Below are 20,857 nucleotides of genomic sequence, written 5' to 3' on the forward strand. Positions count from 1 at the left end.
GTGGACAAGTAAGAGTTCTTAAATGAGCCTCTGACTGACTTTGTCATTGAGGAGTCTGATAGTGCAGCTGTTCCTGACCTGGTGGTGTGTGTCTTGTGGCACCTGTACCTCTTTCCTGATGCCAGCAGTGAGAACAGAGCATGTGCTGGGTGGTGAGGGCCTTTGATAATTGCTGCTGCCCTCTGACAGCAACATTTCATATAGATCTGCTCAATAGTGGGGAAAGTTTTGCCTGTGATGTCCTGGGCTGTGTCCACTATCTTTTGGATGGCTTAATGCTCAGGGGTATTGGCGTTTCCATACTAGCATGATGTAGCCGGCCAGCACACTTTCTACCACACCTTTGTAGAAATTTGCCAGAGCTTTTTATCTTACCAAACCTCCGCAAACTCCTGAGGAAGTAGAGGCGTTGACGTGCATTCTTCGCAATGCCATTGGTGTGTTGGGTCCAGGAAAGATCTTCTGAGATAGTGAATCCCAAGAACCTAAGTTTGCTCACCCTCTCCACCTCTGATCCCCCAATGATCACTGGATTGTACACCTCTGGCTTTCCCTTCCTGAAGTCAAGAATCAGCTCCTTAGTTTTGGTTACATTGAGTGCAAGGATGTTGTTGGTGCATCATTCAGTCAAGTTCTCAGTCTCCATCCTGTGTGCTGACTCATCCCCTTTATTTATACAACTCACTACCGTGGATTCATCAGAAAATTTGTAGATGGTGTTATGACGTACCGAGCCATACAGTTCCAAGTGTAAAGTGAGTAGAGCTTGGGGCTAAGAACACACACAGCTGGGTGGTGTTCTGGTACAGATGAAGATTATGGACAAAAGGTTCTTCCCAATCTTTATTGGTTGTGTTCTTGAGGTGAGGAAATGCATGATCCAATTACAAGGTGGGGTGTTGAGTCCAAGGTCTTGGAGTCTGCTGATCAGTTTTGAGGGGATGATGGTATTAAATGCTGAATTGTAATCAATAAAGGGCCTTTTGTTGTGAGTTTACAAGTATTCCATTGCCCTCTGGTATAGTGTTAGTCAGTGGCTATTGGATTAGCAGCCTTGCTAAAAGGCTATCAAAATAATGCCCCAGTGCTTCTAAACACAATCATACCTTGGACCTGTACCACAGCCAATCCTCTCTCCTTTGAAATATACTGCTACAGTGTATGTCCTGGCATGAGACGGTCCCACTGTCTGAAGAATCCTGATAAAACAAAATAGAATTTTAATGGCTCTCATCAAAAACACAATTATCACTTTTGTGCAACAATCATTTAAAAATAAGCCCATCCAGGAGTATAGACATATTTCATCCGTCAAAGTTACACAGTACAGAAACAACTCGTTGTTAGGTCTGCTTTGTTCATGAATGAGTGAGTCAAACACCAGACTGAGTCGAAATCAAGGTTCTTTGTTCTTTATTGCCGGATTGTAACACTTGCAACTAACAGTGTTAGTTGGAGAAGGCGCATTCTGCCGTTATCAGCAAGTGGTGTTTTTTTATACCTCAGGATACGTACTTAGTAAATTATCATACCATTACATTGTCCAATGAATAAACTGTTGCTATCCTTCTCTGTTAGTCTGCTGCACATCATTCTTGTTAGTGCAAAGCTTATCTTGAGTGTACAAGGTCACATCTGCATTCTGTTACTCCTTAGTACTGGGTGACTCCTTCTCCGGTCCCATCTCATGCTGTTTTTACCTTACACTCGTCCATGCCCACCAAGGTCGACCTGAGCTAGTCTGATTTGCCTGTGTTTGACACATACTCCTCTAAAACTTCCTAAAAAAAGCATGTGTCTAAATAGCATTTAAATGTCATAATTATAACCTCCTCTATCACTTCCTTACTCATTACCATGCATGTGAAAAAATTACCCCAACGTTACCTTTAAATCTTTCCCCTCTCATTCCAAATCTATGCCCTTGTTTTAGAATCTGCCACCTTGGGGAAAAGATCTTCAACCTTCTCTTTGCTCCTCATGACATTATAAACCTCTAGAAGTCACGTCTCAGCTTCATTTGCTCCAGGGAGGACAGTCCCAGCCTATCCTGTCTCTCCTTCTAATTCATGCCCTCCAAACGTGGAAGTGCCTTCTCTTAGCACCCATTTCTGCATTCTTATTCATGTATGGTAACCAGAACTGCACAAAGTACTCCAGGTGTAGTTTCACTCATGCCTTACACAGCTGAGTGTCAACCTTTGTACTCAATACCCTGCTCAATGAAGGCAAGCATACCCATTACCTCCTTTACTACCCTGTCACCCAAGTTGCAGCTTTCAGGGAATTATGTATCTGTAGCCCATCTGTGTTCTATACCTAGTGCCAGGGCCCTGCCATTTACAGTACATGGCTTAACCTGATTTGACTTAACAAAGTGAAATTGCTCACATTTAAAGCAAAGAACAGGACAGCACAATACAGACCCTTTGGCCCACAATGTTGTGCCAACCTATCCTTTATGCAAGAAGGTGCCAGTCAATATTAGAGAAGTTGAAGTTCATCCATGGGAATAACCCTGTCATTTTAGCACCTTTCTGAAATCTGCCCACTTAGCTGAGGAGACAATCCAAGTTTGTCCAACCTCTCCTTGTAGCTCATACCCTCCAATCCAGGCAGCATCCTGGTAAATATAAAAACAAATCCTTCCAATAATAGAATTGCATGCAATTTTCCAAATGCAGCCTAACAAAAGTGTAGTATCGATGCACACAACTTCCTTTCAGCTCTTACCACCCCCACCTACCTTTGAGGCCACTTTCAGGGAGCAACGGACTTGGGGAACCTCAGATCCCACAGCTCAACAATGCTGTAAAAAGTCCTGCCATTAACTGCATACTTTCCCCTGACATTTGACCTCCCAAAATACAACATTTCATACTTGTCAGTATTTAACTCCAGACAGAAGAACAGGAATATGTCAAATGTATGATTACAGTCTGACCTCAAGTTTAAACATGATGTTATACATTTGAAAGTAAGAACTATGTGAGAGAAATTGTTTACATCAAGTTTAACTTGAAAAATGAGCTTCTTTTAACAATGTTTTTACTATTAGCAAAAACTTTGATTGGAATGCTTTTAATGAGAGGACAAATATTTTACAGTGATTTAGAGAGTAGTCGAACATCATCCCTTTAGATGAGCTCTCCACTGGCCACCGTGACAGAGGTGCACCAAAGAAGAGGTACAAGGACTGCCTAAAGAAAGCTCTTGGTGCCTGCCACATTGACCACCGCCAGTGGGCTGATATCGCCTCAAACCGTGCATTTTGGTGCCTCACAGTTCGGCGGGCAGCAACCTCCTTTGAAGAAGACCGCAGAGCCCACCTCACTGACAAAAGACAAAGGAGGAAAAACCCAACACCCAACCCCAACCCACCAATTTTCCCCCGCAACCGCTGCAACCGTGTCTGCCTGTCCCGCATCGGACTTGTCAGCCACAAACGAGCCTGCAGCTGACGTGGACATTTACCCCCTCCATAAATCTTCATCCGCGAAGCCAAGCCAAAAGAAAGAAAGAAAAAGAAAAGAAATTTCCGTGTAACTGAAACCTTCTTGATGATTTGGATTACAGCTCAGTCAAGGCTAAACTTTGGAGAACAAATCTTTTGAAAATGGGACTTGTTAGTTATTTGAGAGAGGTAAAGTGGAAACATCCAGATCCTCATGGGGCTTGAGTGAATGAAGACTAAAATGCTAGAAATGGGTGCTTGAATTTGACAAGACATGACCAATGATCAACAGTTCCAGATCAAAATCCCCAATATGTAAATAGGCTGCAAAATCCTGACTCGGGAGTAAAATATTTACTTTTAGTTTCAAAATACAGCCGTGGAATTCTGTATCAATTTATCATTAATGACTGGAGAGGCTTTAATACAGAAAAAAAGAACTTTCTACTTATTTTTCAACGTTAATTTGTTTTTGAGGAATAAAATTTCTCAAAATTTTATTAAAACAGAGGCAAATGGTTCGTCAGTGCTTTGCACTGGCACCATAAGGGTTTCTGCAAAACTTGAGAGAAACATATGGCCAGCAAAGGTTTACCATTCCAACATTACATTTCAAAAGAGGGCAGTATAGTAGTAACACCACAAAGTGCCCTGATGAGAAATAATTTAAAAACAATTAGGCATCCTCCAATATAATGCAATCCTTCTTGAATCTATTAAAGTACATGAGACCAGAGAGGGATGTTATAATTCAAGTGATGCACAGGCATAGAAGAACATTTATAACCTTGACTTTTAGCTAATGGGCTTCACACAACAAAAACACTTTCATTCGCGCCACATCATAAAACCCACTTGTACAGAGGGATGTCGGGCTCTTTCCCTTCTGTTCGGAGGGTCAGACAGCATTGTTGTAGTTGTGACTTAGGATCATTCCAATCCTGGTTCAGGATAAATTCCTGGAGCAACAAAGAAAAAACCATTAAAAAATTAAAACCTGTGCATGTCAACCAAGTTAACAATGCACCTTGTACACTTTATCACTTCCAACAAACGTAATATTTAAATTTAGAAACACAGCATGGTAACAGGCCCTTTCAGCCCATGCCACCCAATTACACCCAAATAACCTACAAACCCAGTACGATTTGAATGATGGGAGGAAAACCATACAGAAACAGGGAGAACGTACAAACTCCTAATATACAGTACTGGATTTGACTCTGGTCGCTTGTGCCGTAACAGCGTTGCGCTAACTGTGTATGCTTAACATTTGAGTTTTTATCTCTTGAAACAACCAAGCCAAAGGACATAGATGAGAGAGTAATTCTGAATAGACTTGACCAATTCTGTATAGTTTAACATGCGACACACCGAAGTGCTGGAGAAATTCAGCAGGTCATAGCATTTCCTAAAACTGTGTCCAGTCTGGGAGATAGTTACAATGAATTCCTTTGTTCTGTCCATGGCAATAACAGGGACTTCCCAGTGGCCAACCATTTTAATTCCACACACCATTCTCACCAAAACAATGTATATCCATGGTCTCATGCACTACCAAACAGAGGCTACCTACAAATTGGAGGAACAGCACCTAATATTCTATCTGGGCACTTTCCAACCAGGTGACGTTAACATAGACTTCTCCAGCTTCTATTATACCCTTCCCTAAGTCACTCTCTTTCCCTAACCCACTGTCTCCTTGCCTCCTGCTCCCAACCCCATTCCCTTCCCTCTCCATTCAGAGAGCTAAACCCTCCCCCATCACTTCTTAGCATTCTTCTCTTCTATTCTCCCATCCATATCCACCTATGACCTCTTATCTGTTAGCTTGTACTCCTCGCTCTGCCTTTTCCTACCTCCTCTCCTCCCCCCACCTTTGTATTCAGGTACCTTCCTGATGCTTGCTCATACATTGATGAAGGGCTCAGGCCCGAAATGTTGGTTACCCTTTACTCCTTTAGCTGCTGCATGACCTGCTGAATTTCCCAGTACTTTTATGTACAATCACAGCATATTGACTTTCCTGTTAACTCATGGTTTACATGCACCTGCCTTGGAACCTCACCACAAAGAACACAACAGCAAAATAAAGAGCACCAACACGTCAAGAAAAATGCTGGTTTACAAGAATTATTGCGATATTCTGCGGATAGCTGTATTAATATCCATGTTGAACAGTAAATAGGAAGAGATACGTAATTCTAAGTTCATGAATGGTGATTAAAAAGTTTATTTAATTGTTTCCACATAATGATGCACAAGTCTGAAATCGACCTGTAATTTTATAAGAGATGCAAAGATTTCTGCAGCTGTAAGAAAACAGAGTAAGGAATTTACATTGAAATTTACCGACCTTTAATCTTGGGAAAAAGCATACATTCATGAAAGTGCGGACATAGTCCAAGTCCTGGTCGATATAAAGTGCAGCTATAAATGCTAAATAAAACAGAAAATTAATTTGTAACAATGACACATTATTAATTTTCACAGTGTTGCACATATTGAATCCCCGTGAGTTACAGATATATACAGAGCTGAAGGAGTACATTCTGGCTTTTGCAGTGAATAGGATTTCTTCCTTCACCACCTCATCAGTTTGAGAGTTTCACATCCCATCTCATACCAAGTTAAATAATTTTCCTCAACATCCTTGTAATTCCATAACTCCCGTTGACCACCCATTAAAGATCCAAGGACCTACAAACTCTTAAATTACCATCCTATCTATTAATTCTTGTATTTATTAATTAAAGAGTCATCTTTTTTTTTCAAATTGAACCATGGAGATCCGTTTTGGACACACCTTTAAGACTGTAGGTAAGATTTCTAGAACACCCTATTCAAATACAGGTACTCACTGACTTCCAAACATAATTTGGACCGAAGGAATGGTCATATCTCGAAATGACCGCAAGTAGGAATTGTGGAGTTCCGAAATATTAAAATAAACATTTTTTTTAAATTCAAATCTTTTTTCATTGTACATTTGATGATAACAACTTATAGCTTCCTGAATTTGTCAATCAACCTTGACGAACCTTTCCACATTCTGGTACACGCTTTCCTTATTAGTCGGCGTTCTGGAGTCCACAGGTTCGGTGCAGCCATTTTGATTCCTGTGTACATGTGCGAGTCTTCGATTGGCGCATGCACAGTGGATTTGCGTATTGGAGTTCGGTTTGTGTGTGCGCAAGATTTAAGCACCCTAATGATATTGAATTCATGTCCTTAACATTTGCGCATGCGCCAACTGAACTCCAATACTAAGCCCAACATATATGTAACAACTGAAGACTCGTGCATTCGCACAGGAATCAAGATGGCCGCACTCAGTTTATGGACTCCAGGACACTGACTAACGAAGGAAGTATGAACATTTTAGCTCTTACATGCCCTGCATCCCTCTTATAGTTTGTCAAATACAACATAAACCATGTAAATTTTATATATATTTTTTTTAATTTGTTCCTATGTGCAGATGGACACAAGTCGCATGGGTCGCAAGTCAGGGAGTACTTGAAAAATCTGTTAGGTTATGCTCATATTGAACATATGACATGAATAACAAACATTTATTGAGTACCAATACACTGGGCTATATTGCATTCACAGCAATAAGTCTATTAGCAGCTCCATTACATGTTGAGTGAAAGGGTGGATACTGGCTTGACCTCAACAGGGTCACCAACCTAGATTGACAAGATAACACAAGGGAAGTGGTTTGCTTTGAAAAAAGTCATCTTAATTTATATTAAGATTATAATTAATTTACATGTTGAATGAGTTTTAAATCAACTTATTCATGAATTTTTAAATATGTTCAATATTTAAATATGCTTCCACCATTTCTACACATCCCTAGTAATCATAGCCATTTGGAAACAATGAAAATGACCTGACACTTTGCGCGTGATCTTGCTGAGTCATTGGAAAAGTGTGAGCCTCTTCTATTCCTGGCAACCATAAACCCCAACCTTCTAACTCATGACTTCAATGGCTTGTATGTAATAGAGGAGTTGAATGAGAAGAGAAATTGGGGATTAGTGGGGGGAGGGAGTGTGGGGGTAGGGAGTAGGGTGGAGATAAAGAGTCCAAATTGGTCTCAGGTCACCTACATTAAACACATACTCTTTATCAGCCAACAATACCTCTGTCTCATCTATTTGATTCAGTCATCTTCAATGAAACTGAACATTCTGCAGGTTGAACACAACTGCTGAACAATACCCACTCACGACCAGTGCCTGTGACCAGAGCACTTCATTGATGCAATTGTCTGTTATTTTGAAAAACATGACTTCACTAATTTGAAGGGTTCTTCTAAAAGGAGATGGATAGGCATTCAACTGAGGAATTTGTCACTGATTTGACTTTATTTACTAAACCTTTATTTGCACCAATGGCTTTTTATTTAATTTGAATTTAATGTAATAAAAAAAATTACGGCAGGCAAAAGCTGAAGCACATCATGTATATTACATTTTTAATATATTACTGGATGAAAATAAAAGGAACCTTTGAAACTTTGAAGTCAATACCTACAGTGCCCTCCATAATATTTGGGACAAATATACTTATTTTTCTTTATTTGCCCCTGTGTTCCACAGTTTTAAAATTGTAATCAAACAATTCACATGCACATTCCAGATTTTATTCTAGTTTATATGTGTACATTTTGGTTTGACCATGTAGAAATTACAGCACTCTTTATACATAGTCCCTTCATTTCAAGGCTCCATATTGTTTGGGACATTTGGCTTCGCAGATGTTTGCTTCATTGGTGCATGTAATAAGAGAGCTAGACTTGCTTCTAAACTTTTGATCACCTTTAGAGTTTGAAGTTGCCATTTTTCAACATGAAAGTCAAAGAAGCCATTATAAGGCAAGAATAAAACAAGAATAAAACATCACCCAAACCTTAGGATTACCAGAATCAACAGTTAGGAACATCATTAAGAAGAAAGTGTGTACTGGTGAGCTCAGTAATGTCAAAGGGACTGGTATTCCAAAGAAGATCTCCACTGCTGATGACAGATCACAATTAAGAAAAATCTTCAAACATATGTCTGACAGATCAGAAACACTCTTCAGGGGACAGGTGGGTTTGTAGACTTCATGAAAATAGAGGCTGTACTGCAAGATGCAAACCGTGGCAAAGGGGGTATGCTTTGGATCTTGGGCAATTCCTTTACACTTCCACACTTTGCTCTTGCTATCACAGGTTAATATTGGTCTTATCTGTCCACAAGAACTTTTTACAGGATTCTGCAAGCTCTTTTAAATACTTCTTGGCAAACTGTAATCTGGTCATCCTTTCAGTGGCTAAATAGTGGTTTGCATCTTGCAGATTAGTCCCTGTATTTACTTTCATGGTTTTCTGCAGATAGTAGTCATTAACATATCCACATCTGCTTCCTCAAGAGTGTTTTGGATCTGTCCTTGTAATTTCAGTCCCTTTGCAAATACTGAGCTCACCAGTACACTCTTTCTTAATGATGTTCCAAACTGTTGATTTTGATAATCCTAAGGTTTGGGCAATGCAAGTTTTAATCTTGTTTTTCAGCCTCATAATGGCTTCTTTGATTTTCACTGGCACAACTCTGGTCTTCATGTTGAAAAATGGTATCTATAGATTCCAAAGATGACCAAAGGCTCAGAAGCAAGACTATCTCTCTTTTACCTGCACCAATGAAGCAATTAAACATACCTGAGTACTCAAGCACCTGAGAAGCCAAATGTCCCAAACATTATGATGCCCTGAAATGAGGGGACTATATATAAAAAGTGCTGTAATTTCTACATGATCAAACCAAAATGTACATAAATAACCTTGAATAAAATCTGGAATGTGTACTTTAATTACATGAGAATTGTTTAATTACAAATGTAAAACTATGGAGCACAGAAACAAATAAAGGAAAAAAAAAGTGTCTTAGCCCCAAACATTATGAAGGGCACTTACTGTATGGAAGTCTTCAATGTCCCTATTATAGCAGTCTTCATTATCAACTCTGACAATGCATTCCAGAAACCCACAGCTCTCAGTGCAAAAAAACATACCTCTGATGTCTTCTCTAAACGTTCCTGCACTCACCTCAAACAGATACCCTCTAGATTTGCTATGGTGATCCCCAAAAAAAGGTTCTGCCTGTCCACCCTATCCAAGCCTCTCATAATCTTGCATTCATCTATGAAGTCCCCTTTCATCCTTTGTTGATCCAAAGAGAAAAGCCCTAGCTCACTCAGTCAACTGGTCAGACATGTTCTATAATCCAGGCAACATCTTGGTAAATCTCCTCTCCACCCTCTCTTAAGTTTCTACATCCTTCCTATAATGAGGTGACTAGAACTGAACATGATATGTGGTCTAACGAGAGTTTTATCGAGCTGCAACATAATCTCGCAGCTCTTGAACTCAATCTCCTGACTAAAGCTACCATACCATGTGCTACTTAACCACCCTATCAACCAGTGTGGAAACTGTGAGGGATCTAATAGACTTGGATCCCAAGATCCCTTTGTTTCTCAACACTTACCCTTCCCTCCACTGCTTTGACCAAGTCATTTATAAAAAGCACAGACCGATCCTTATGAAATGCCATAGAGTCACTTACCTCCAGGCAGAATACTACCACCCTGCTTTACAAAGGTAAGCCAATTCTGAAAACACCTAGACAACATTACATGGCTCTCAAGGCTTATGACTTTCCAAATGATCCTTCCATGGAAGATCTTCACAAATGCCTCATTAAAATCCATATACACCACCTCCCTTGATTTACCTTCATCACCTCCTCAAACAACATGGATGGTAGTACTGCCGGAGCTGCTATAACACTGGTGCAGATCAGGGAGAGCAGGGAATGGAGACACAGCCCTGCTGCCTAGGGTCCTAATGCCGATGTCTGAATACAGGATTTAACGCCCTGTTGGAGGATCTTAAGAAGTTTTTTTTTTAAATTTTGCAAACATCTATGACCAAGATGGTGGTGCCTGTGATGGGCTGGGTGCTTATGAAAGGGGTTGCAGACCAGAAACAGCCATGCTGACTATCCCTGAGAAGATCAAGCTGTTCTAAATGCTTGTAAATTCAGTTCCTATGTACCTTCTCCAATAATTTGCCCATCACTGACACAGGACTCACTGCTCTATAATTCCCAGGATTCTTCCCATTACCTTTCTTTAAAAAGGGGACTACATTTGCCCTTCTCCCATCATCCGGAATCTCTCTTATAGCTAGGGAGGTCACAAAGATCATTGCCAATGCCACAGCAATCTCTACCCTCACTTCCCGGGACTTATCTATTCAAATGTTTTTAAGAAGATCCAGGACTTCCTCTTTCTTAACCTTGACTTGCTCCGGCACATTAGCCTGTTCTACATGGACCACTGATTCACTAAGGCCCCTCACCCTGGCAAGCACTGAAGGAAAATATTTAGAATTTTCCTTTCCTCCTCAGCCTCCAGGCACATTCCTCCCAATACCCCATAAGCAGCCCTCCCTCATACTTGTTATTTTCTTCTATTATTCACATGTAGAACACCATAGGGTTTTCCTTAATCCTACTTGCCTATTAAATAGGGAGTAGATGTGAAGGGATCTGCAAGTCTTCTAGATTTCCCATGGGATTACTGACCTCTGTACCTCAGTTTTTGACTCACTCCTCTTTGACCCCATTCACCCCTTCAACTTCATGTGGTACTTGGCATCATAAATACACCCTTGTAGTGGCATCAGGTGACTTCTCCTGCATTGCAGAGATCATAGAATTGCACATCACTGCAGAGCAGAGCCCATCACATGCGGCAGCGCTTTGAGAAATAATCCAATTAATTCCACACCCACGCCATTCTTTCCATAGCAGAGCCCTATGCTTTTTTTCCCTCTGTATAAGTATATATGGATCCAATTCCCTTTTGACAATGATAAATGAAGCTACTTCCACCACTGTTATTGGCAGAGCAAGCAAGATCATAAGAGCCGGTTGTGTTAAAAGAATTACCTTGCATCGCCTCCCTGGATCAGATAACATACCTTCCTTTGGAATTGGCTATTCAACAACATCTACTGTATATAGCACCTATAATACAGTTAAGCATACGAAGATGCTTCAAAGGAGCTTTATCAAACAAAATTTGACCATAAATGTACTATAAAGTGGAGGATGGTACACATGTTGCATCATAATTTTCATGCACAGCAGAGGGGTTCATAAAGCATTTGTTTTTCAGGGAATAGTCTAACCTTCTGCAAGATTTACAGTATCTCAAATAACTGTACATATAATTTGAGAGGTTGGGCACAGCTCTAAAATCAGCATATATTTTCAGCTAAAAGAGACAAGAAAAGAAAGTAAACTGTGCATTTGCGCAGCATCCCTTCTTGTCACTTTCATTGCCTGTGAAGTCATTGTTATAATGTTGGAAATGAGACAGCCAAACACAGTAAGTTCCCACAAGCAGCAAAAGCCAGATAACCTGACTGAGTGATGTTGAGTGAGAGGTAACACACTGGCCTAGGCACTTGAAACATCTCCACTATTCTTCTCCAAAATCACGTGAAAGGGCCTTTCACATCACATGAGAGGGCAAAGTTGGCCTAAGTTTAACACCTCACATAAAAGATGATGCTTCTGGCAGTGCAGCAGTGGCCTTGAATTTCTCCAGAGCAGGTAGCTAATCTATATCCTTCTAACACAGAAGCAGCAGTGTTATCCATTGAGCCCTGGCCAACATTTAAAGGCTTTAATGTATAAATCATACAAGATCAAGAGGTAGTGCTAAGATTGTGTATCACATCGTGTGAAATGGATGCACTCACATTCTAATAGGTCAGCAAGGGTCTTGGTTCGAAGTGCCACAGGTCGTTTGGTTTTATCATTGGTGATAGCAAAATCTTGCATACCCAGTTCTTCTGCTACCTTGGCTTGTGTTCGGTTGTTGACCAGGGAGCTTCGCAACAGCTGCAATGTCAGCAAAAACATTGTTACAACCATTTCCTTTGTACCATTACACTAAAGCAAAATATTAGAAATGTGAACTAAAACAAGAAATAAATATTAAATGACAATAAGACTCAGCCGGTCTGGCAGTATATGCAGAGATATTCTTTATCAAAACTTTCTTCTCTCAACAGATGGTGTATTTTCCAAAATGGCAGTATTCTCACTCACATGTTATTTTCATTGAAAAGAGGAAAATCCAGGAAAACATTTTGAAAGCACACCCGAAGAGAGAAACACAAGTTTCAGAGCAGAGACTTGCTCAATGCTTTCAAAATTTTATACCTTTTTTCCCCCCAAAGTTTTCAATAAGACTACTTGGACAAAATAACCCATGTGAGGGAAATTTCACGAACCATCCTGAGCTTTCATTGTGGTTTCTGTTCCTGCCATCTTCAAGATACACTGCTGCAATTTGTCAAGGCTCCTGTAAGAAACTCACAACCACCACTGGAGAAACAGGGTGAAAGAAGGTCCTTTCCCAAAATATTAACTGATAATTTCTCACCAAGGATGCTGCCTGATCTGCTCAGTCCCTCCACTTTTTCACTGTTTCCTCACAACTTCTACTATCCAGGACAAGGAGAGCAAGAACCTACCCAAGTTACAGACTATCTTTCATGTCAAGTGAGGAGTCTGAAGCAGAAAATGTCAGAACAGACAACTTTTTAAAAAATACAGGCGTGAAAAGCAAAACAAAGGATGGAAAACAAAAATCCATTTAACTGCCAGATAAACAAAACATAAAAAGAGAGGAAAACAGTAAGAACTACACACTTATTCCAAAAGATTAGGAAAACAATGTGGTTCAAACTCAAAGGTACAGATTAAAAACAAAATAAATCCTCTGGCTTTAATACATGGGTAGTTAATATCCACTGTAGTTCTACTACAAGGTAGTAGAGAAAGTATAAAGCTTGCAGAATCAAATCACCTTTTTATATATAACCATCCTCCGGTAAACAGTAAAACCCTGTGAGCTGGAATTAAAGCAATTTGCAGCCTCAATCAACCGGCAAAAAAAATTTTGCAGAAAATGAATAGGTAAAAAATACTGCGGTTTAAAATCGACAGACCTTGTCGTTAGTTCACCAATCACGCAACACGCAATCTCAAGCAACCGGGAAATTCACTTATCCAGCATATACCAATCCCCATAGGTGCCGGATATCAGGAGTTTTACTGTATTTTTCTAATAAAACACTTTCAACGCTCTTTGCTGAAAACTGAACTGCAAAAACACTTTGGAAAATGTCAAAAGCAAAGAATTAAAATCACTGAGGCTGAACATCAACAGGGCAAGGAAGGTGAGACAACCACACCAGTTCCATCACTGGTAGGAAAGTCTAGTGGCGGGGGATTTAGTTCAAATTAGATGTTTATGTCAAAGGCACAGCCTAAGTATCAATAATGGAAATACAAAAGGAGATATCCACAGGAAATGCAAATAAGATAAAATGAAAAGAAAGCACTTACCAACACAAGATTTAAAAATGTACATTAAATTGTTATATTTTATTGGAAATATATTTATTGCTCTATCATAAAATGATATTTATAAAACATTTAAATGCCACACAAAATGAAATGCGCTTTGATTGGACTGTGATTGAGGGAAATAAATTTGTTATTTTATACTCAGGATGTTAAATATACAGAGGTTTGACATAATGCTCAGATCTTAATAAGATATTAATTTAACTAATAATGGCTTGCGTGTGTCTCACCGTTAAGTGGCCCTCGTGGTGGTCTGGGAAGTGTATGAATAAGTATTCAGTAGCTACCAATTGCATTATAGAATCTCCAAGGAATTCCATCCTCTGATTGTGACCCCTGAAAAAACAAGATCAATACGGAGAAAAATCAATGAATGCTAAGCAAACAACAAATTAAATTGAAAAGCACTCAAATTATATTGGGTCTCTGTAATTACGTGAACCAAAGAGCTTCTTGGACACAATTAAAAATGACTGTGGACCAGTTTCACGAGCATACAAATTCTGTTCTTTACATCCCTGATTTTGTTCATTAAAACAGGCTATTGTACAGCTTTATCCATAAAGTTGAATTAATTTAACTTAATCTGACATTCCTACAAGTGGAGAAGATTAAACCCGCCCCCCCCCCCCCCCCCACCCCAAGAGTTTGTGTCATGCCTCTATGATACCAGCATCAATACAAATGTTAGAAAGGGGCTTCTCACAAATGTCAAACATTTTGCAGATTGAAGACACAGACTTCAGTGACTTTAGTTCAGTTCAGATCATTTTACAACTTCAATGCATTTTTAGAGAAAAGTCGTGGTTGCAATGTAGGAAACATTATAGCTAATTTATACACAGCATGCTCCCACAAATATTAATCTACAGCGATCAGCTAAATTGCTTTTGTGGTATTGGCTGATGGGAAAATAATGGGCAAAATATCATGAAAAATCCACTGGTCTTTAAAATTGTGAGTGGATATCTTGTATCCAATTTATAAAGTAAAAGGGCTTTAGTTTTACAGTTTATCTGCCCAGCAATGGATCATCAGTCTAATTTTTTTTAGTTACAATTCAATATTTGCAGTAAAAATTCAAAAATCTGGATGCCAGACATCCGGACCACCCGAGAATCTGGACTTTAAAAACTCTCGGCTGAAATCCACACCATCGAGAATTTGGACTTGAAAATTCTCAGCTCATGTGTGCGTGCGAGAGTGCCGCAGATGCACACTGGCAACAAACGACGACAAACACAAAATATTTTATGAATAAACCATCAAAATTTACCTGTTTACTCTACTTAAATTTGGAATTTAAAAGTACTGTCTGAGAATCCAGAAAATCTGGACCAAGCAGTCTAAATTTTAGGACTTTTACTGTAATTTTATGAATCTTGCCGTGACTGCTTTTATGAGAGTGGATCTGGCATACATCATAACAGAACCCTAAAAGAGGATGAGCTGCAGCTACAAGATAACATCACAGATTGAAATATAACCAGCAACATCATTTCTGGAGAGGCAAGTCAGGATGAGTTAATGCTTTCACACACGATTGATCAATTGTGTAGTACAAATCAGTACAGCACCATCAAAGCACAGAAACAAAAATCACAGCTGCTCATATATAAAAATGTTTCAGCAGGGCTCAGCTACTTAAAAGTAATTGGTTATTGTCATTTGCAAGTGGGAGTTAATATTACCAGTGCCTCAGATTCCAGATGACAGTCACACTTAGCCATTAAAGATTAAAGCCACATTTCTAGCTTCACTTGGAGATCCACTTTCCCGACTGTGTATATTTTGTTCTTTTTGCAACCAAACCCACCCTCTCAACTTCTACTAAAGCCATCTTCCAGTTTTCATTTTTTAATTGGGAGAGAGGGACATTTAACTGCACAAATATCCCAGAGAGGAGGCATGGTTTGTGAGGGAGGGCACATCTTTCTTTAACGAGGCAGCTATAGCTTGTTATTTTGTGCAAAAGCTATTCAATGTCACTGACTACAAATCTCAGCCTTGGCAGACAATCTCACTCAAGCCCTCAAACAAGGAAATGCATGGTCTTTAGTTTTTTTTATTATTAATGCATCAAACCACAAATCTCAGAGTAAAACATTCAGCAATGTGTTTAGAATGATACTACCGGTGACTGCTGCCACATACCAAAATCAGTGCACTTTTTGAATTTGTTTTGATACTATTAAGACTGTACGACAGCAATAAACAGTCAGTATCTCTTATCAGGATTATATGCGATAGCTCCAAATGATTTATTACCAATTTCAGTAGAATTACTGAGATACAGAAAATATATTTTCTAATGGATCCACACCATAAACTAAATCAATTTTACAAAATAAATATGCACACACCATCTCTTGCATTTACTCATTGCTTAATGGTTCTGGATTGAAGTTTACAAACATGCTTGAAACTGCCAATAAGCTCAAATCACAGTTAAGGAAGGACAGGTGAGGTGAGCAAAATCACAGGCAACAATTTTGACACCCCATCTACCTAAACTGTTGTAGCATGAACACTGTTACCATAGAGGTAAACCCACTGCTTGCAAATCCTGTTTTGTTTTTTTTTAAATACCCTGTACTTTTAACTCAAGTGTACGATCCAGAGATCATTAGGGGATCAGAGGTGGAGAAGATGAGCAAATTTAAATTATTAGAAGTCACCATCTCAGAGGATCGTTCCTGGACCCAACACACAAATGGCATTGTGAAGAAAGTACGTCAGAACACCTTGTTCCGCAGGAGTCTGCAGAGATTTCGTATGGCATCAGAAACCCTGGTAAATTTCTGCAGATGTGTGGTGACCAGCTGCATCCCAGTATGGAATGGGAACACCAATAACCTTGAGCATAAAGCCCTGCATCACAGGCAAAACCCTCCCACATTCAAGAACATCGACAGGGAACGCTGACGTAAGAGAACAGTAGCAATCATCAAGGATCCATGTCACCCAGCACATGTTCTATTCTCATTGCTACCATCAGGAAAGAGGTACATGGGCCATAAGATTCACACCACTAGATTCAGGAACAGCAGCTACCCCTCCACCATCAGACTGCTCCACAACAAACTCAATCAGGGACTCATTTAAGGTCACTTAAGTTTGCATTATTTGATTTTTTTTCTCTCTCTATATCGCAGTCAATTTGCTTACATTTCTTTGTTTCTTTATATGTGTATGTTGAGTAGCTTCATTTGGTCACCAACATTGATTGAAAAGGTTATTACTCTATTATCGATGCCGACCTAAAAATTGTATTTTTTTTTATTAATGGGAGCTGTGTGAACAGGGAAAAGATGCTTAACAAAAAATCTTGCCCAGTGAGGAAAAAGTCCATCCAAGTGATCTACAGATGCTATCTCCACCTACAGTTCTGTAGCCAATCAGAGTGAACAAGTCTACCTCATGCCAACTGAAAGTTCTGAACATTTCTTAATTATTTTCTTGGACTATGCACTTCTAACAATTAATGTCAAAAATCGGAAAATGCGTCGATTGATCAACTGCACTATCTTGTACAGTTTGCAAGGAACCAAGAGATACAGCTTGTAAGAGGCTATTTAGTCTATTGTGCCTCTGTTGGTACTTTGGCAGAGCTTTATCATTGGTCTCATATCACAGCTCTCTTCTCAAAATTCAGCAAATGTTTAAGTGCATGCTATGAACAATTAAGCCATTGCATGTATTGGGGTTTGGTGAATGCAAGTGCATGTCTGGCTGGAGGATGGGACACAACTGAGCACCTAGCAACTAAGAGATCAAGCATGTACCTGGGTTTGAGTGTGGGCTTGCAAATGGAAATCCAATGCACGTCCATGCAGGTGGGGTGGGAGGCAGTGAAAGAGCAAACACATTCCAAGGAGATGGGACAGGGGGAGAAAGGACCTGATCGTTGAGCTCCATTTAAGTAACCTATCTTGTTGACGGGAAGCAGAGTTCAGAATATATTCAACATTCAAAATTATATGAACAGAAATGTAAAATTGAGAAATACGAGAGCTCAACTCAAAAGACATCACTAAGATAGTTGTTGCATCTGTTGAAGAGATGGAGAGTAATTCAGTCAACTCACAGAGTAAGATGATTAAATCCAACAGTACGCAAAGTGAAGGCTCGAGCCAGGAGACGAATGTGAATAAAATTCACTCCAATTGTCTCTTCAAAATCTGTCAGTTTCTTCAGAACTGGAGACGTGTCAATTAGAGGCCTGTCTGTGTTTGATTCCTGCAGCTAATTAAAAGGGCACACATTATTTTAATTATTTCTGGTTCATTATGTCACACCTGCACATTTGTATTAACAGGTTAAATAAACATCTGAACACTGACTGACTTCATTGAAAAACTAACGTCGATTCGTGTGATAGGAAGGGAAGAGGGAAAGGATTTTTAAATTATACAACCTATTTTGTGCACTCATGCCATGTTATAGTATCTCACAGTTAACAAGGTTATTTTTAACCACTGTGACTATTTTACTGCAGTAATGGAGTTGGATATAAAGATGCTTTGTATGTCCAACTAGTGGAACAACCAGACTTTGGGGAGAATTGAGGCACATTTTAAAGCAATTGTTCCCAAACCCTAATTGTTCCCATTTGGTACTGCTGCTGAGCCATGCAGTTAATCACTTGCAGAGAAACCCACCAATGACTTGACCAAAAGAAGGAACCCGATTCAGAAATTTGCTAATGAGGGCTGGGCTCTCTTCTAATTTCCATCACCAAATCACAGTTGAACCTGGAGTGCGACCCTGACCATCATCCATCTTTGAAGCCTAGTCTAAGCATCATCACTAGCTAGTCATTAGTCAACTGAAAGGCCAAGATTTGAGAAACTAATTAGACAAATGCAAATATGATCACAAGTTTCAGGATTGCTTGTGATTGTCTGGCCATTCTAGCTCAATGATAGCATCTAATGGGAACCCTCTATATAAAAATAAGTGTGTCATCCCACTCCATGATAACAGGCAGTTCTGGCAACGTCCTCACTCATTTGATGGCTTTGCATCATTTTGTTAGTCAAAGAGAAGCTTCCAAACTGAACTCCACTAAACTGTAGTGGCATGCTTTGTAAGAAAAAGTAGCATGTCCAGTTGTCAATCTACCAGGCCATTAGTATTAAATACTGCTATAATTTAAATTGAGACATAAAGCACAGTAACAGGTCCTTCTGGCTTATAATCACATGTCGCTCAAATACCCCAATTAACCTACAACCCCCACATGTTTTAAAGGTGGGAGGAAACTGGAGAACCGGAGAAAATCTATGCAGACATGGGGAGAATGTGCAGACTCCTAACATACAGCGCCAAATTCAAATCCCGTGTCACTGGCGCTCTAATAGTGTTTTGCTCATCTCTACATGAACCATGCTGCCCCAAAGTGCACATGCACTGTATTTCTGCAAAGTTTAATTCACCTCTGACAGAAACAGGAGTATTGTGGAAGGAACCTCAATTTCTAATTTCAATGGCCCAGATAAAAAGCACAACAAACAGGCAACAAAGCAAAAAAAACAATACACTGGCAAAGTGTAAACATTTTGCCAAGTTGGAGGTATCCCAGATCTTTGCAATCTGTCTGTGTGATCATTCTGTACAACATCCATATATTCAAAATTATTTAAAGGGAAAAGGGAGTTCAGTTGAAATAAAAACTCAAAACATAATTGCTGATACAGTGATGAAAACTAACAGCAAAAATTTTGCAAATGATCCCTAATCTACAATAGATGGGAAAATGCTCCTACTCTGGAGAATTACTTACATCATCACGAGAAAATGAAATACAAAATGTCCATCGTTAATTTTAAAGATCTGAATTGACCTCTGCACAAAAGTGCACCTTAAAACCCATCAGCCTGTTGGCATTCAAAAATTAAGTATTTACAAAAGGTTTGTAATTAACTCCAAAGCCCTATTGCTTTAATTGCAATTGATTTATTTTTTTCTTCCTTATTTGGAGTTGTGGCCAATAAAGCTGGAGAGTCACCTGGAGGGATTACTGCAGCAAGGTGGGGAAGTTGTAATGACATCTGCAGATGTCATCATTATCCAGAAATGTTTCATTCACTTCTTCTAGTGCTTAGCCCATGTTAATTTTGCCAAACCACAATGGTCAGAAACTCATTGCAGGCATTATATTAAAAAAAACATAATTGAAAGAGAAACTAAAGAGATAAATGTGTAAGAAACAGATTAACAAAATGAACTCAAATTTGGATGATTAAATAAATCAATGTGTGTTAACAATGAAAAGTCATCAGTGATGAGTGCAGATTTGACACTGGCACAGATGAGGCAGATAATTGAAGATGAGCTCATAAGCACAAAGGTAAATTGTCATTGGCGTGGAGCTGGCACATTTCAAACATGCACCATGCTGCAGTTTGGGCATCTGCCTACATGTTTTCATACCTTGGTGAAGGGCTCAAGCCCAAAACATTGGTTATGTATCTTTACCTTTGCTACATAACACTGTTTGACCTGCTGAGTTTTTCTAGCATTGTGTTTTGACCATGCTGTAGTTCCCTGGCTCAGAACTGCTAGCTGGAACCAAGCATAGAGAATGACCCTGTATTGGCAATAAGCTCATTCAGCCCATCACATTAGTTCAATTTTTCAATGCCAGAGGCCAATTTGCACCCCACTGACTTGACTGAATATCCTTTCATCTTCATGGTGGCCAAACCTTAGCCGCAAGTCCTGCAAGAATGGGTCAAGAGGACAGCTCATCACATGTTCCACATGAGTAAAACCACCTTGCTAGTTATAAAATCATATTTCCCATGCATTAAACCCATCTATTTCAGAATTAAATTTATTGAGTTTTCAACAGATGAGAAAAACTCCTTCACAAACCAGGGATCATGTGCCATTTTAG

General features: G+C 39.4%; 1 protein-coding gene across 2 annotated transcripts in view; it reads right to left on the bottom strand.

The window, feature by feature from the left end:
- The window catches only part of drosha (drosha ribonuclease III), a 188,278-nt gene that overhangs the window by 37,726 nt on the left and 129,695 nt on the right, over nucleotides 1-20,857 (bottom strand). For both annotated transcript variants that reach the window (XM_069910590.1, XM_069910591.1), the window contains 6 exons: nucleotides 18,044-18,201; nucleotides 14,187-14,292; nucleotides 12,279-12,420; nucleotides 5,811-5,893; nucleotides 4,310-4,413; nucleotides 1,107-1,199 (listed from right to left, as the gene is read on the bottom strand). In XM_069910590.1, the coding sequence (XP_069766691.1) occupies nucleotides 1,107-1,199; nucleotides 4,310-4,413; nucleotides 5,811-5,893; nucleotides 12,279-12,420; nucleotides 14,187-14,292; nucleotides 18,044-18,201 (686 nt within the window). The remainder of the gene's footprint in view (nucleotides 1-1,106; nucleotides 1,200-4,309; nucleotides 4,414-5,810; nucleotides 5,894-12,278; nucleotides 12,421-14,186; nucleotides 14,293-18,043; nucleotides 18,202-20,857) is intronic.

The sequence above is a fragment of the Narcine bancroftii genome, chromosome 1 (genome assembly GCF_036971445.1).
Source record: "Narcine bancroftii isolate sNarBan1 chromosome 1, sNarBan1.hap1, whole genome shotgun sequence".
In the NCBI taxonomy this organism is placed as follows: domain Eukaryota; kingdom Metazoa; phylum Chordata; class Chondrichthyes; order Torpediniformes; family Narcinidae; genus Narcine; species Narcine bancroftii.